The sequence below is a fragment of the Galeopterus variegatus genome, unplaced genomic scaffold (assembly GCF_000696425.1).
Source record: "Galeopterus variegatus unplaced genomic scaffold, G_variegatus-3.0.2 Scaffold157, whole genome shotgun sequence".
In the NCBI taxonomy this organism is placed as follows: domain Eukaryota; kingdom Metazoa; phylum Chordata; class Mammalia; order Dermoptera; family Cynocephalidae; genus Galeopterus; species Galeopterus variegatus.
Window position 1 is genome coordinate 486,306 of NW_007726268.1, and position 12,500 is coordinate 498,805.

The following is a 12,500-nucleotide window of genomic DNA, read 5'->3' on the forward strand; positions in this document are numbered from 1 at the left end:
GAGTCAAGAATACTTGATTGAGTCTGGAGCTCGAGAGAGAGATCCAGGCTAAATTCTTGATTTATAGGTAGGTAGAAGACATGACCCAAGTGAAGATGTGGTCATTGAAAAGGTGAGGGCTCAGGGTAGATGCCGGAGAGTACAAACACATATGAGTGCGTCTCGGGTGAAGTTCAGCCTTCCTTCACACCCTTGCTCAAGGCTCCCCGCACAGATATGGACTGAGAGAAGACTCTTCAGTCTTCACTGTGAAGTTGTCAGGCTCCCATCTGCCCCCAAAGCACTGCTTTCAGAATGCTAGTCTAGACTAGGGGTGGGCAACCTTTTCTGTAAAGAGCCAGATAGTACATATTTTAGGCTCTGCCTGTTTCTGTCACACTTACTCAACTCTGCCCTTCTAGGAGGAAAGCAGTCATAGACAATAGTGAAAATGGTGTAGCTGTGTTCCAGTAAAACTTAATTTACAAAAACAGGAGGAGGACTGGATTTGGCCCTGGGCCAGCTCTCACCCCATTCTGTTAGTCAGTTGGGTGGAGGTTGATCTTTCCTGCTAGTTTGTGAACTCCTTTGACAGAAAAAGCCATGTCTTGTCTTATATTTTGCTAGGTGCCCCTGGTGACAAGTACAGTGCTCAGTACAAAACAGCTGTTCAGAAAGCATTTGCTTGTTAGTAAGGATGACAGAGTTAACTCTGGACAGACCTAGGGATCATTTAGTCCATCGCCATCACATTGTCATTAGCGGATGAAGAAGCTGGCTTTGCCCTTAGATTCAGTGACTTGCCTAAGGTGGCTCCCAACAGAATTGGGACTAGAATCCCTTCAGGCTTGCTAATTCGAGGCAAATTAGTGATCTTTACTTTGTAACAGTAAATTCATGGCTCAGTAAATTCATGGCTCGTGCCTTTGTTGGAAAGCATTAAATGACGTGTATGAAATNTGCTTGTTAGTAAGGATGACAGAGTTAACTCTGGACAGACCTAGGGATCATTTAGTCCATCACCATCACATTGTCATTAGCGGATGAAGAAGCTGGCTTTGCCCTTAGATTCAGTGACTTGCCTAAGGTGGCTCCCACACAGAATTGGGACTGGAATCCCTTCAGGCTTGCTAATTCGAGGCAAATTAGTGATCTTTACTTTGTAACAGTAAATTCATGGCTCAGTAAATTCATGGCTCGTGCCTTTGTTGGAAAGCATTAAATGACGTGTATGAAATAACAATAGTGAAAACAATAATAATAGTTAATAGCTATTGAACTTTTACTAAATGTCAGGTACTATGCTTGGCTCTTCCAAAAATTAGCTCATGGAATCTTCACAACAGCCAAATGGGAGTAGGCATTATTATTATCCTTGTTTAATAGAGGAGGAAATGGACACTCAGAGAGGTTAGGTCACTTGTGTGACCATGGGACACAATTTGCCTAGGTGGAGGTGTGATACAACTCACTTGGTGTAATTCCAGATCCCGTTTTCTTAACTATTCACTACTTGTCCAGACTATTTCATGAGATTGTTGTGAAAGTTAAATGAAATCATGTGTGTGGAATACTTTAGAAACAGACAGCATTATATAAGATTTAAAGTGAGATTACAGGATATTTATATTAAAGGAAAAAGATCATGGCTCCTGGCATTTACCAACAGCAGGAGGAGGATTCTGGAGAAGGAGAGGATGATGCAGAGGTCCAGCAGGAGTGCCTGCATAAGTTTTCCACCCGGGACTATATCATGGAACCTTCCATCTTTAACACTCTAAAGAGGTACTTGAGAAAGGTGTTTGTATTGGGGGGAGTCATTCAGAGAAAGTTTTGTAACAGACCCAGAAGAAGATACATAAAGTAATAATAATGCATTGCTGCAACGAAAGTCTCCCAGGGTTCACCCCCCACCCCGGCAACTTTAGAAATCTTAAAGCCTAATTTTCTGCCTCCTCACCTCCCTGTCATCCACCCCAGGCCCACCTTCATTCATTTTAGTGTAATAGCTGCTTTGTTACTTTTCCTAGGTATTTTCAGGCAGGAGGGTCTCCCGAGAATGTTATCCAGCTCTTATCGGAGAACTACACTGCAGTGGCCCAGACTGTGAACCTGCTGGCTGAGTGGCTCATTCAGACAGGTGCTCTGGCTAGTCACATCCCTCCCCCATTTAATTGACCTTTGGATCATTATAATGATAAATTGGAAATGCTTTCTTTGTTTGCCTAGTTTTTAAGAGTTGTATAAATAAGAACTGAACTTCTTACCCATTTTTATTTGCTTGACTCTTGTCTTTGATTCAGTAATTGAGGTTTACAGATAGGCTGCAAACGTGATTCTCATTGAGCTGTTTCCCCTACCGTGTTGTAGACTTATAAGATTATGCAATGTGTGTTCAGTGTGTCATTTCAAGAGGTCTATTACAGCAAGCAGTAAGTGATGGATAATTTAGGACTGGCTTTGCTTATGGCTTTTAGCTAATATGATCAAAGTCAAGCCTTACTGTAAATCCACTGAACTGGGTGCAGATGACATCACCAAAGTAAGTACTTTCCGGAAACTGTTCGATTCATTGTTGTTGTGGTGATTAGATAAAGTGCGTCTGTCCTGGCTGGCATCTGCTCTCTCCTGCTGGGCAGGGGTATGTTTTTCCATCCTCCTACCTGTCTGTGGTGGCCATCTGTCTTTTCCTTAGCACAGTTTTGAAGAAGATGCTGTTCTTTCCACGTAGACAAAGGCAGACCATCCTTGTGGGTTCTGCTCCACTCCTTTTTGGGTGTCACCACTGAATGTAATTAATAACCATTTTAAAGGATCCAAAATCTTACTTTTGTAAGTGGTCAGAAGCAGTTCTGTGATATTTGATTCACGTAGAGACTTTTGGCCTGTTTTCTTTTTCTGAAGTAATCTGGTGAATTGAGAGATTGCCGTAGTCCATCTAGGTACTTTCACTTTCTTTCAGGTGTTGAGCCAGTGCAGGTTCAGGAAACTGTGGAAAACCACTTGAAGAGTTTATTGATCAAACATTTTGACCCCCGGAAAGCAGATTCTATTTTCACTGAAGAAGGAGAGGTGAGGACTATTTTTTTCTTTGTCTAATACCAGTTCCTAGGGACTTTTGCTAATTGCTTGGGCACAGTGGAGAGTGCCCTATCGTGTAAGTAATGTAAGAGTTGGGCACTAAAGTCAGAGGTAGAGACGGAAGCTGCAGTGGTCAGCATTGCCCTTGGAACATATCATGGGTGTAGGGCCATGCTGCAGGAAAGAGGCACTCAGGTGCCAAGGTTGAGAGAAGGAACAGCAGGCTCTTGCATCCCACTTGCTCTTGGGCACAGTTCTGGGAGTGATGTGGAGTACTCATTTGGGTCCTTCAAGAAGCAGATGCTGAGACAGAGTTAGACATGCAGGAGGTATGGAGGAAACTCCTTGGAGGGAGGATGAGCAAGGGCTTAAGGAGGCTGGGGGAGCCAAGATGTAGGGCTGACCCCTGTGAAGGCTGGAGGGCAGGAAGGAGGGTCAGCAGGAAGAGCCTCAGTCCACAGTGAAGTTTTCAGAGTTTTAGCAATGTCAGGGGGGAGTCTTAAGCCAGTCACCCAGTACAGTCTCCTGGGAAAGCCTGGGCAAGGAGCCTTGCTGCACTGTCAGTGGCTGTGGGCAGCCATGGGAGCCTGGCCTCAGCACAAACAGGACGGCGATTCAGAGTGCAGCCCCTGGCTCCATCAGTCACACAGGAGAAGAGCTGAGAGGCACATATTCATAGCCACTACACGTGGTGATGGGCAAAATCACCTGTTCTATTTAAATTGCCTTTTCCTCTTTGCCAAGGGCATACAGCCGATTTAGCATGAGTTAATTGTGCGTGTGATACAGCTCCACTGTGTACATGCTTCCACTGGACTCGCGGTGTCTCCTGGGAAGCACCTTTCAGTGCCCACTCGTGTTGAGTCGCATCTTCCAAAAGCGTGAGTGGACGTTCTGGGGCTCTTCTGCCGTTCGCAAACCATGTGGCTGTGACCAGCCCTGGGTGTGCTTCCTCCAGACCCAGGCACTCATGGGGCTCTTCTAGCTGGACTGTCCTGTGATTGTTTATACAACATAACCCTCCCTCACTCGAGTGAGGCTTATCATCTGGCTGCTCGTTGGTTTGTTGGCAGACCCCAGCATGGCTTGAACAAATGATTGCACACACCACATGGAGAGATCTTTTCTACAAGCTGGCTGAAGCCCACCCAGACTGTTTGATGCTTAACTTTACTGTGAAGGTAGGAAAAATTCTAGACTTGGAGAGTAGAAAAAATGTTTATGAAGGAATGTTATTTTTGGTTGGTGGTCTGTTTCCTTTGAAAGATCATACTTGCTTTTTTGATAAAGGTCTTCATCGTTTCACTTTAGTCAGCCATACGTTGAGAAAGAAAAGCATAGAATTTGTATCTGTGTTTTTGGGTCCACACTGACTGTGTTTTAGGATTTAGCAACGACATACATAATGTCTGTTGTGTTGTGAGAGGAGCCTTTAAGCATGCCTGGTCCATGTTCTTCCTTTCACACATGAAGAAACTGAGGAGAGGTGGTTAGCCTGGGTCACAAGCCTAGGTGGTGGCCAAGCAGGGATCAGAGAAGAGGTTTGAGACTGGAGGCCCACACTGGCTGTCCCACCTCACTGCAGGCTGACAAGCTGGCTTTCTGGGCCAGCTGTGCTCACCTCACGCTGACCTGTGACTTCTCGCTTCTGTTTGTAGCTGATTTCTGACGCAGGTTACCAAGGGGAGATAACCAGCGTGTCCACAGCATGCCAGCAGCTGGAGGTGTTCTCCAGAGTACTTCGCACCTCTCTAGCTACAATTTTAGATGGAGGAGAGGAAAACCTGGAAAAAAATCTCCCTGAGTTTGCCGTAAGTTCTTTACTTTATGACTCTTAGATTAGAAAGAGGCTGTTTTTGCATGAGATGTTCCTTCCCTTTAGAGAATTTCCAGGGCAGAGGCACCTTCTACGATCTTATCTTCCCTGCCTGAGGACTGTTGTCTACACTTGTCAGTGTGGCAACAGTGAGACCCCAAACCCCTGTGATCTTTCAGAAGATGGTCTGCCATGGGGAGCACACATACCTGTTTGCCCAGGCCATGATGTCAGTGCTGGCCCAGGAGGAGCAAGGGGGCTCGGCTGTGCGTAGGATCGCTCAGGAAGTGCAGCGCTTCGCCCAGGAGAAGTGAGAGGCCGGTTTTGCCTGCCCTGTCCCTCCGTAGTGCTCCCCACTAAGCCCTCCTTTGGCCCTAGTTCCATAGCCAGCACTTCTAGCTCCTTCTGTTTGGCCTATAGGTAAACTTCCTTTTCTCTGGTAGAGCTGGATAAGTCAGGGTAGTTTAAATACACATGGAGAGCATACTTTCTAAAGTGTTGCTTTGATGACTGTTTCATAAATACTTGGTTATTCTCCAGTTCAGTGGATTTGTGGACCTGTGTTTTCATGTATTGGGATTCATCAATAGCAAATAACATGGTTCTGAACTAGTTATTCAGTAACTAATTATTACATTGTAGTCCATATCTTACAGAACAAATTTAGCTCTTATGAGCTTTATTTTCTGCTACTGACATAGTATTAATAAGATATTTAAAAAGTGTGTGGTTCCTTTTATAGAGTCTGCAAGCTGTATTTGAGTCATTCTTTCCCAGTTTGCTCTAAATGTTGTTTTCATGGGTCAGTCAGGATACCAGTGAATGACAGAAATATGGAAAGACAAAGGGATCCCAACAATTTAAAGCATTAAATTAAAAAAGAAATAAAAAAGAGAAAGCTCTCCTGTTAATGCTGGGCTGTGTGGTTTTTCCCTCAAGAGGCCATGATGCCAGTCAGATCACGTTGGCCTTAGGTACAGCCGCCTCCTACCCCAGAGCTTGCCAGGCCCTCGGTGCCATGCTGTCCAAAGGTGCCCTGAACCCCGCTGACATCACTGTCCTCTACAAGATGTTCACCAGCATGGACCCTCCTCCTGTTGAACTCGTAAGTTGCTTCTCATTTTAATAATAAGGTGGAATACCCCCAATGCTGAACGTCAGGGTTACTCTGGAAAGTCTGTTTCTCTGATTCTTTTAAGTCCGTGAGTGCACATTCCTGTTGAAATGTTTCTGTCATTTTCCTGGTCCTTCCCCATCATGTGCTCAGCCTTCAAAAGCATTAGAGCCCCGCCATGTAGCAAGCCCTGCGGGGGGGAAATGAGCGCACGCCTTCGCTCCCACTCGTTTCTCTGATTCTTTTAAGTCCGTGAGTGCACATTCCTGTTGAAATGTTTCTGTCATTTTCTTGGTCCTTCCCCATCATGTGCTCAGCCTTCAAAAGCATTAGAGCCCCGCCATGTAGCAAGCCCTGCAGGGGGGAAATGAGCGCACGCCTTCGCTCCCACTCTCCTCCCGCATGTGTGTGCTTCTCTTCAGATCCGGGTGCCAGCCTTCCTGGACCTGTTCATGCAGTCACTGTTTAAGCCAGGGGCCAGGATCAACCAGGACCACAAACACAAGTACATCCACATCCTGGCTTATGCAGCAAGTGTAGTTGAGACCTGGAAAAAGGTACTATCAGTTCTGAGAATTTGTGAACTTTTTTTTTTTTTTTTTAAAGATGACCGGTAAGGGGATCTCAACCCTTGGCTTGGTGTTGTCAGCACCAAGCACAGCCAGTGAGCGAACCGCCCATCCCTATATGGGATCCGAACCCGTGGCCTTGGTGTTATCAGCACCGCACTCTCCCGAGTGAGCCACGGGCCAGCCCAGAATTTGTGAACTTTTAGGAGACAAGTATTCTCCTGTGCTTTGATATTTGGGAATTTTGGCTGCAAGAAATCTTGAGCCTGTCTAGTGTCAGCAATGTCTTTTCTACTGTTTGTGCATCAAGCAGTGAAAGTGCCAAAGATCTCAAGAAGATGCACGTAGCATCTGTATTACTTCCACACACTGTAATTGGACGTGTGGCTAAAGAAACGAAACTGATTTCCCAAGCCACAGACGACACCAGTCTCATTGGTTTTCTATTCCTTTACAATGTGTGACTGTGAAGTTTGACAATTAAATTGACTCCCAACTTCAGAGACAGGGAAGGTGATTTGCAGAGAGAAGTGGCCAGAATATCCTGACAGCAAGGGTATGTGAGGAGTCACCAACTTGTGTGTTTTCAGAACAAGCGTGTGAACATCAACAAGGATGAGCTGAAGTCAACATCAAAAGCCATCGAAACTGTTCACAATTTGTGTTGCAATGAGAACAAAGGGGCCTCTGAACTAGTGGCAGAGCTGAGCACACTTTATCAGTGTATTAGGTGAGCAAAAGGAGACTTCCTACTAAACTTCATCCTTTGGGAAGGAGGTGGTTTGAATTAAAAGCTCAAATATCAAAAGCCTCAGGGACACTTATTCATTTTCTTTTTCTTCTTTTAACAACTTTAGCAGCATGGCTGATTTTCAGGTGTTTTCTTGCCAGAAGTCTGTTCAGTAAATCTTCACAAATTAGACCAGCCAATAATACAAAAATTGATTTGAAGAAAAGGGTCTATTTATAGTAAAAGTCAGACCAACAAAGTATTGCTTAGATAGAAATGTTTTGTGACTATGCCAATTACATAAACAGATGTGCCCTAGAAATAGTGTGTCCTCCTCCAAAGGGACAAAGAAAGGGTTTGCCAAATAAAGGTAAACTTAACCCGTCTGCCAAACCCACTGAGTGGTTTGCATTAATGATCTCTTCCTTTTAAATTGGTAACGTGGTTTATAGCCAGCTGAAAATTGAGGTCTGCTCCTCGCCCTGCACGTTTGGGAGGCTGCTGATCTGATCAGACTGTTTTCATTAGTAAGCAACTCCCTGGCAAAGCACACTGAAGGGCAAATTGATGGGATAGTTTGAGTTTGTTTGTTTGTTTGTTAACCCTTTAGTGCTTTTCTAGCATGTCTTGGTATTTTTTTTTTAGCTGCGTTTAAAGGAAGCATTCTTATTTACCCGTAGGTTTCCAGTGGTAGCAATGGGTGTGCTGAAATGGGTGGATTGGACCGTGTCAGAACCAAGGTACTTTCAACTACAGACGGACCATACACCGGTGCACCTGGCGTTGCTGGATGAGGTGAGTGAGACCTGAAGGGTGTCTATGTCACTTTCACGGCATCTAGTCAGTGAGTTCAGAAGATATTCTTTTCAAAACTAGTCATTTCTATCCTACATGAGGATTTTCTTTTTAAGGATCTAGTTTCATTGACTGTGTAGATTTCTAAATTTTTATCCAGTGTTACTGGAAGCCTGAGGAGTGGCATAGAAGCTGGCAGGCCCTGGGCCTGTCATCGGCAGCGATCACCATGAGGGTGGTTCCCTGCACTCAACCCAAAGGCCTAACACACCGCTCAGCCAGGCTGTCTTTGGCCTGTTTGTAGATCAGCACCTGCCACCAGCTCCTGCACCCCCAGGTCCTGCAGCTGCTTGTTAAGCTTTTTGAGACTGAGCACTCTCAGCTGGATGTGATGGAGCAGGTGAGTGGGCACCCCGTGGGGTTTGTTGGGAGGCTTGAAGAGGACCCCATCCTGACCAGCATCTCTGCCCCCCACTCTTCCGTAGCTTGAGTTGAAGAAGACCCTGCTGGACAGGATGGTTCACCTGCTGAGTCGAGGTTATGTACTTCCTGTTGTCAGTTACATCCGAAAGTGTCTGGAGAAGCTGGACACTGACATTTCACTCATTCGCTATTTTGTCACTGAGGTCAGCAATACACCGTTGGTTTCATGTTTCATACTGTTGACAGTAGCAGTGCCCTTTTGGCTTTATTTAGTTCATTTTGTACCTGAATCTGAGAACTGTACTTTCTGATAATCATGGTGATGACAATGACAGATAACAATTTACCAAGCACCTCCCACCTGCAGGAACTGTCTTATGTGTGTTACCTGCGTTACTACCCCGGGTGTCGTAATGTTGGAGGCTAGTGTTGTCATGAAGGAAGCAAAAGGGCAGGGGAGGGGAGGGACTTGTGTCCAAACTGATTGCCATTTCACCCACACGTCGATCAGCGCCCCACACGGGCTGCGCAGAGGAGTAAGGCAATGTTTTCTCCACGTAGGTACTGGATGTCATTGCCCCTCCGTATACCTCTGACTTTGTGCAGCTTTTCCTCCCCATCTTGGAAAATGACAGCATCGCAGGCACCATTAAAACAGAAGGCGAGCATGACCCTGTGACGGAATTTATAGGTAAGGCTGACCTGAGTACCCCTCTACCACATTAGTAAATTTCATTTGTCACCTCCTGTTTCTAACCCAGTGACTGTTTTCTTCTCTTAAAGCTCACTGCAAATCTAACTTCATCATGGTCAACTAACTTAGAGCATCCTCCAGAGCTGCATCAGAACATTCAAGGTGACCCTTCCAAGGAACTGCTGTTTGAAGAGGCTCAACCAGCACCTAGGAGATGGGCTCTGCTGGGAGGAGGCAGATGACCTTTCTTAAAAAGGAAAATGTTAGCAGTATAAGTGGAAAACTGCTACTACAAGAAGTCCCTTCTCTTTGTTGTAAATCCAGTACTGCCCCTAAATCCTGTTTACAGTATTCATTTCCCTCAGTGTAAGAACTAGGTTTGAGTTGCTTCACGGGATGCACCCGACTGTCAGCCCAGGGGTGGCGGGAATTCAGAAACTGAGACATTTCAGTGAACTACTTACTTTCAGAGCTGACTTAGGTTTTCTCAAAAGAACCCGATTAGTTGGTGATTTGTTGTTACTGTTTTAATTTGCTAAGAACAAATAAATAAGTTTTTAAACAGCCTTTCTGCTGGGTTGGAAGGTGTAGGTCCTGATATCACATTGTCCTTGTGTGTGAATAAGGCGTGCTCAGGCTCAGTCCTCTGTGAGGTTAGCTATTTTATTCATCACTTGGGCAATTTGAAATTGCCCCCCACCCCATTGATTCCAAGGTGACATAAGAAGTGATAAGCCTGAACTCTTTTACCTCTTAAATGCCATGTTATAGACCACAGTTGCCAAATACAAAATACCAAGATACCAAGCCTTCTCCTAAAGAAAATTGGGGTTCCATAATTTGCTGTCCTGTGGATCACTTCTTCCCCAGGTCGCTGACTGCTGTTGTTATGCGGGTGCTCACGTCATCCTGTCTTCAGCTCTTGGGAATGCCCTTGCAGCCGGTACAGCATCGGGCCTCATGTTGACAGGCACCGTATAGGTGTTCAGTGCCACTGAAGCTGTCCAATATCGCTATCAGTTACCCCAGTTCCTGCCAGTCAGCCTAGTGCCCACAATGGTAGGATCCCCTGTGATTATGGTTCATGTTATAATTTCTTAAACTACCCTCCCAGAGGTGTCCACCTTAAACAATGGGGTCCCCAAACGAGCAGTTCTCCTCAATAGCAAGGTTGTAGCTGGCACCCTTCCCATCTTTGTAGGTGCTGGTCACAATCTTCATCCAGCCGTTCTCGCCCTGTGGGAGGAGTGAAAACCATGCATCAGCTCGTCCTCTGTCCCAGCCCCTGTTCCTCCACCATGCAGCACAGCCTGGGAGGACACCAGGGACCCAAAGAACCCACTCAGCCACCCTCACCCTTCCCATGAGCCCTATTTGGAAATGTCTTTTGTGAAATATTTCACTTGGTTATTATTTAACAGGAGGGCCCTCCATGCCAAAAGCTAATTGGTGTGACAAAGCAAGCCGACTTGCTACACCAGATGACCTACCTACCCATGTGCCAGCACCCCACTTGTAGTCACTGACTAAGAAACACCAACATCCCATCACTTCTGCACCCGCCATGTCCCGTTTCATAGTAATGAATTTATGTTTCTTAAACTTAATGGTTGATACTAGGTCTTAAAAATTAAGACCCTGCCAATTAACTTATCTCCCCTAGGTTTTTTTTTTTCGACCTAATTCAAAAGTGATTTTGAAAAACGTACATAGTACTTCCTAGGAGACCTAAACTATGACGGGAAAAAGAGATGACTGTGAAGAGGGAGGTAGCCGAAGTGCAGCCGCACAGTGGTGTGGGGACAGTTAGGTCGTCACACGTGGGGCTAAGGGAGGAACTACTGGCATCTAGTGGGGAGGGGCCCAGGATGCTCCTCAACACCCTAAAGTGCACAGGACAGTGACAGCCCCACACAACAAAGAGGTATCTGGCCCCAAATGTCACTCGCACCACAGGTGAGAGACTGGGCTGCAGCAAGAAGCTCCTCTGCTCAAGGCCACAGTTCTCAGCCAGGAGTCAACAAACCGATCAAGGAGTATCAGAATTCTTCTAGGTATGACCTTGAGGAAGTGAAAACATCTTACCCATGGTTCGCCCCATGAGTTCCGGACAATCCAGTATTCAGTGCCATCGCTGATGCCCCACCCAGCCACAGAAATGACATGGTTGATGTAGGCCATATCGTTGTATTCGGCATAGATGCCTCCCGTGTAGTTCTCCATTCTTTCTGTTGCCATAATACCGCAGCTGAGAGCAAGCATTTAAAGAATCACCACTTTAAATTGAGAGAATTTTCATTGTTAGAAACAGTAACTCAGTGCATAGCAGACGATCTGGATAAACTTCTGCTGTTAGTGTTTTCCCTGCTGAAACAACCCCACCAACTCCACAACACCTGCTACAGCTTGCGGAGCTGGTCATCTGTGTACTTCACACAGCAATCCCATAAGGGGCAGATTAGTTATGACCTCAGTTTTACTTCTGAGGAAACTGGAGTTCTTAGAGGTGAAACTATGTGGCAGCTTTGTTCCAAGCTTAGTGAGTAAAATTGGCCAGAAGTACGGGTGAAAATACCTACACGTGTGTACACTGCTGCAGCCTCACCTGGTGGGACCTCCCCTCACCTGATGGGACCATTTGCGTATATTTCTGCCATCATCTTCTCCCTCCCAGAGACAGGGCCGTAGTCACCCACTTTCCAGAGGGTGTAGTTCTGGATGGAATGGCACTCTTTGAACTCAGTGCATGTCCCACATTGGTTAAACTTGTCGCACTCTATGGGAGAGCAAGAAAATCAGTGTGATTCTGTTTCCTCATTAATCCACTAACAAAAAAGCATGCCATGTCCACTCTCCATTTTTCTAATTTACCCTACCATTCATTAGCTAATAACACAAACCATCTTGCCATTAGGTAAATAAATTATGCTCTTCTTTCAGCTGTAAAGGAGTTATGAAAAACCCTTCCCAGGCTTTGGCAGAAAAGAAAAGACAAACATTAATTAGTGCATAGTAGGCACTGAAAAGCCGTTTTATCTTTTCCTTTGAAGGCTGGGAGAGGAACCTTTTTCATAATACTTTATAGCTGAAAATTAAGCATAATCAAATTATTAGCATTTAATAAGATGATTCTATTGCTGGCTAGTGAATAAATAGGCCAGTACCTTTGGGGGAAAAATAGGCATTTTATTATTTTGGTTTGGGAGGTAATAAGAACTAGGTTTTAACAAAAGAAAGAAAAGAAATGTGTAGCTCTTGGTTCTGTAAGAATGCACAGCTGCTGTGTTCTTCGCAGACCC

The 12,500-nt window shown here is 45.4% G+C and overlaps 2 protein-coding genes across 2 annotated transcripts in view; one reads left to right on the top strand and one right to left on the bottom strand.

The window, feature by feature from the left end:
* The first annotated feature begins 1,624 nt into the window (after positions 1 to 1,624).
* On the top strand, positions 1,625 to 9,767 carry NELFCD (negative elongation factor complex member C/D). Its single transcript, XM_008593331.1, has 14 exons — positions 1,625 to 1,764; positions 2,010 to 2,119; positions 2,942 to 3,051; positions 4,134 to 4,241; positions 4,719 to 4,871; positions 5,056 to 5,186; positions 5,816 to 5,981; positions 6,413 to 6,547; positions 7,150 to 7,289; positions 7,970 to 8,084; positions 8,389 to 8,484; positions 8,570 to 8,710; positions 9,069 to 9,198; positions 9,291 to 9,767. Exons 1-14 carry the CDS (start codon positions 1,625 to 1,627, stop codon positions 9,323 to 9,325), a joined length of 1,710 nt encoding a protein of 569 aa, XP_008591553.1. The 3' UTR covers positions 9,326 to 9,767.
* Positions 9,768 to 9,850: 83 nt separating this feature from the next.
* The window catches only part of CTSZ (cathepsin Z), a 15,190-nt gene continuing 12,540 nt past the window's right edge, over positions 9,851 to 12,500 (bottom strand). Inside the window, exons 5-7 of the mRNA XM_008593339.1 lie at positions 11,827 to 11,977; positions 11,287 to 11,449; positions 9,851 to 10,437 (exon numbers count right to left, since the gene is read on the bottom strand). Coding sequence (XP_008591561.1) covers positions 10,327 to 10,437; positions 11,287 to 11,449; positions 11,827 to 11,977 — 425 coding nt within the window. The 3' untranslated portion in view covers positions 9,851 to 10,326. The remainder of the gene's footprint in view (positions 10,438 to 11,286; positions 11,450 to 11,826; positions 11,978 to 12,500) is intronic.

Excerpts from the sequence above, each read along its gene's own strand:
- NELFCD (XM_008593331.1), top strand. The coding sequence starts at position 1,625 with ATGGCTCCTGGCATTTACCAACAGCAGGAGGAGGATTCTGGAGAAGGA. Across the intron at positions 5,187-5,815 it reads CAGCGCTTCGCCCAGGAGAA|AGGCCATGATGCCAGTCAGA; the intron begins GTGAGAGGCCGG and ends TTTTCCCTCAAG. Across the intron at positions 8,085-8,388 it reads ACCTGGCGTTGCTGGATGAG|ATCAGCACCTGCCACCAGCT; the intron begins GTGAGTGAGACC and ends GCCTGTTTGTAG.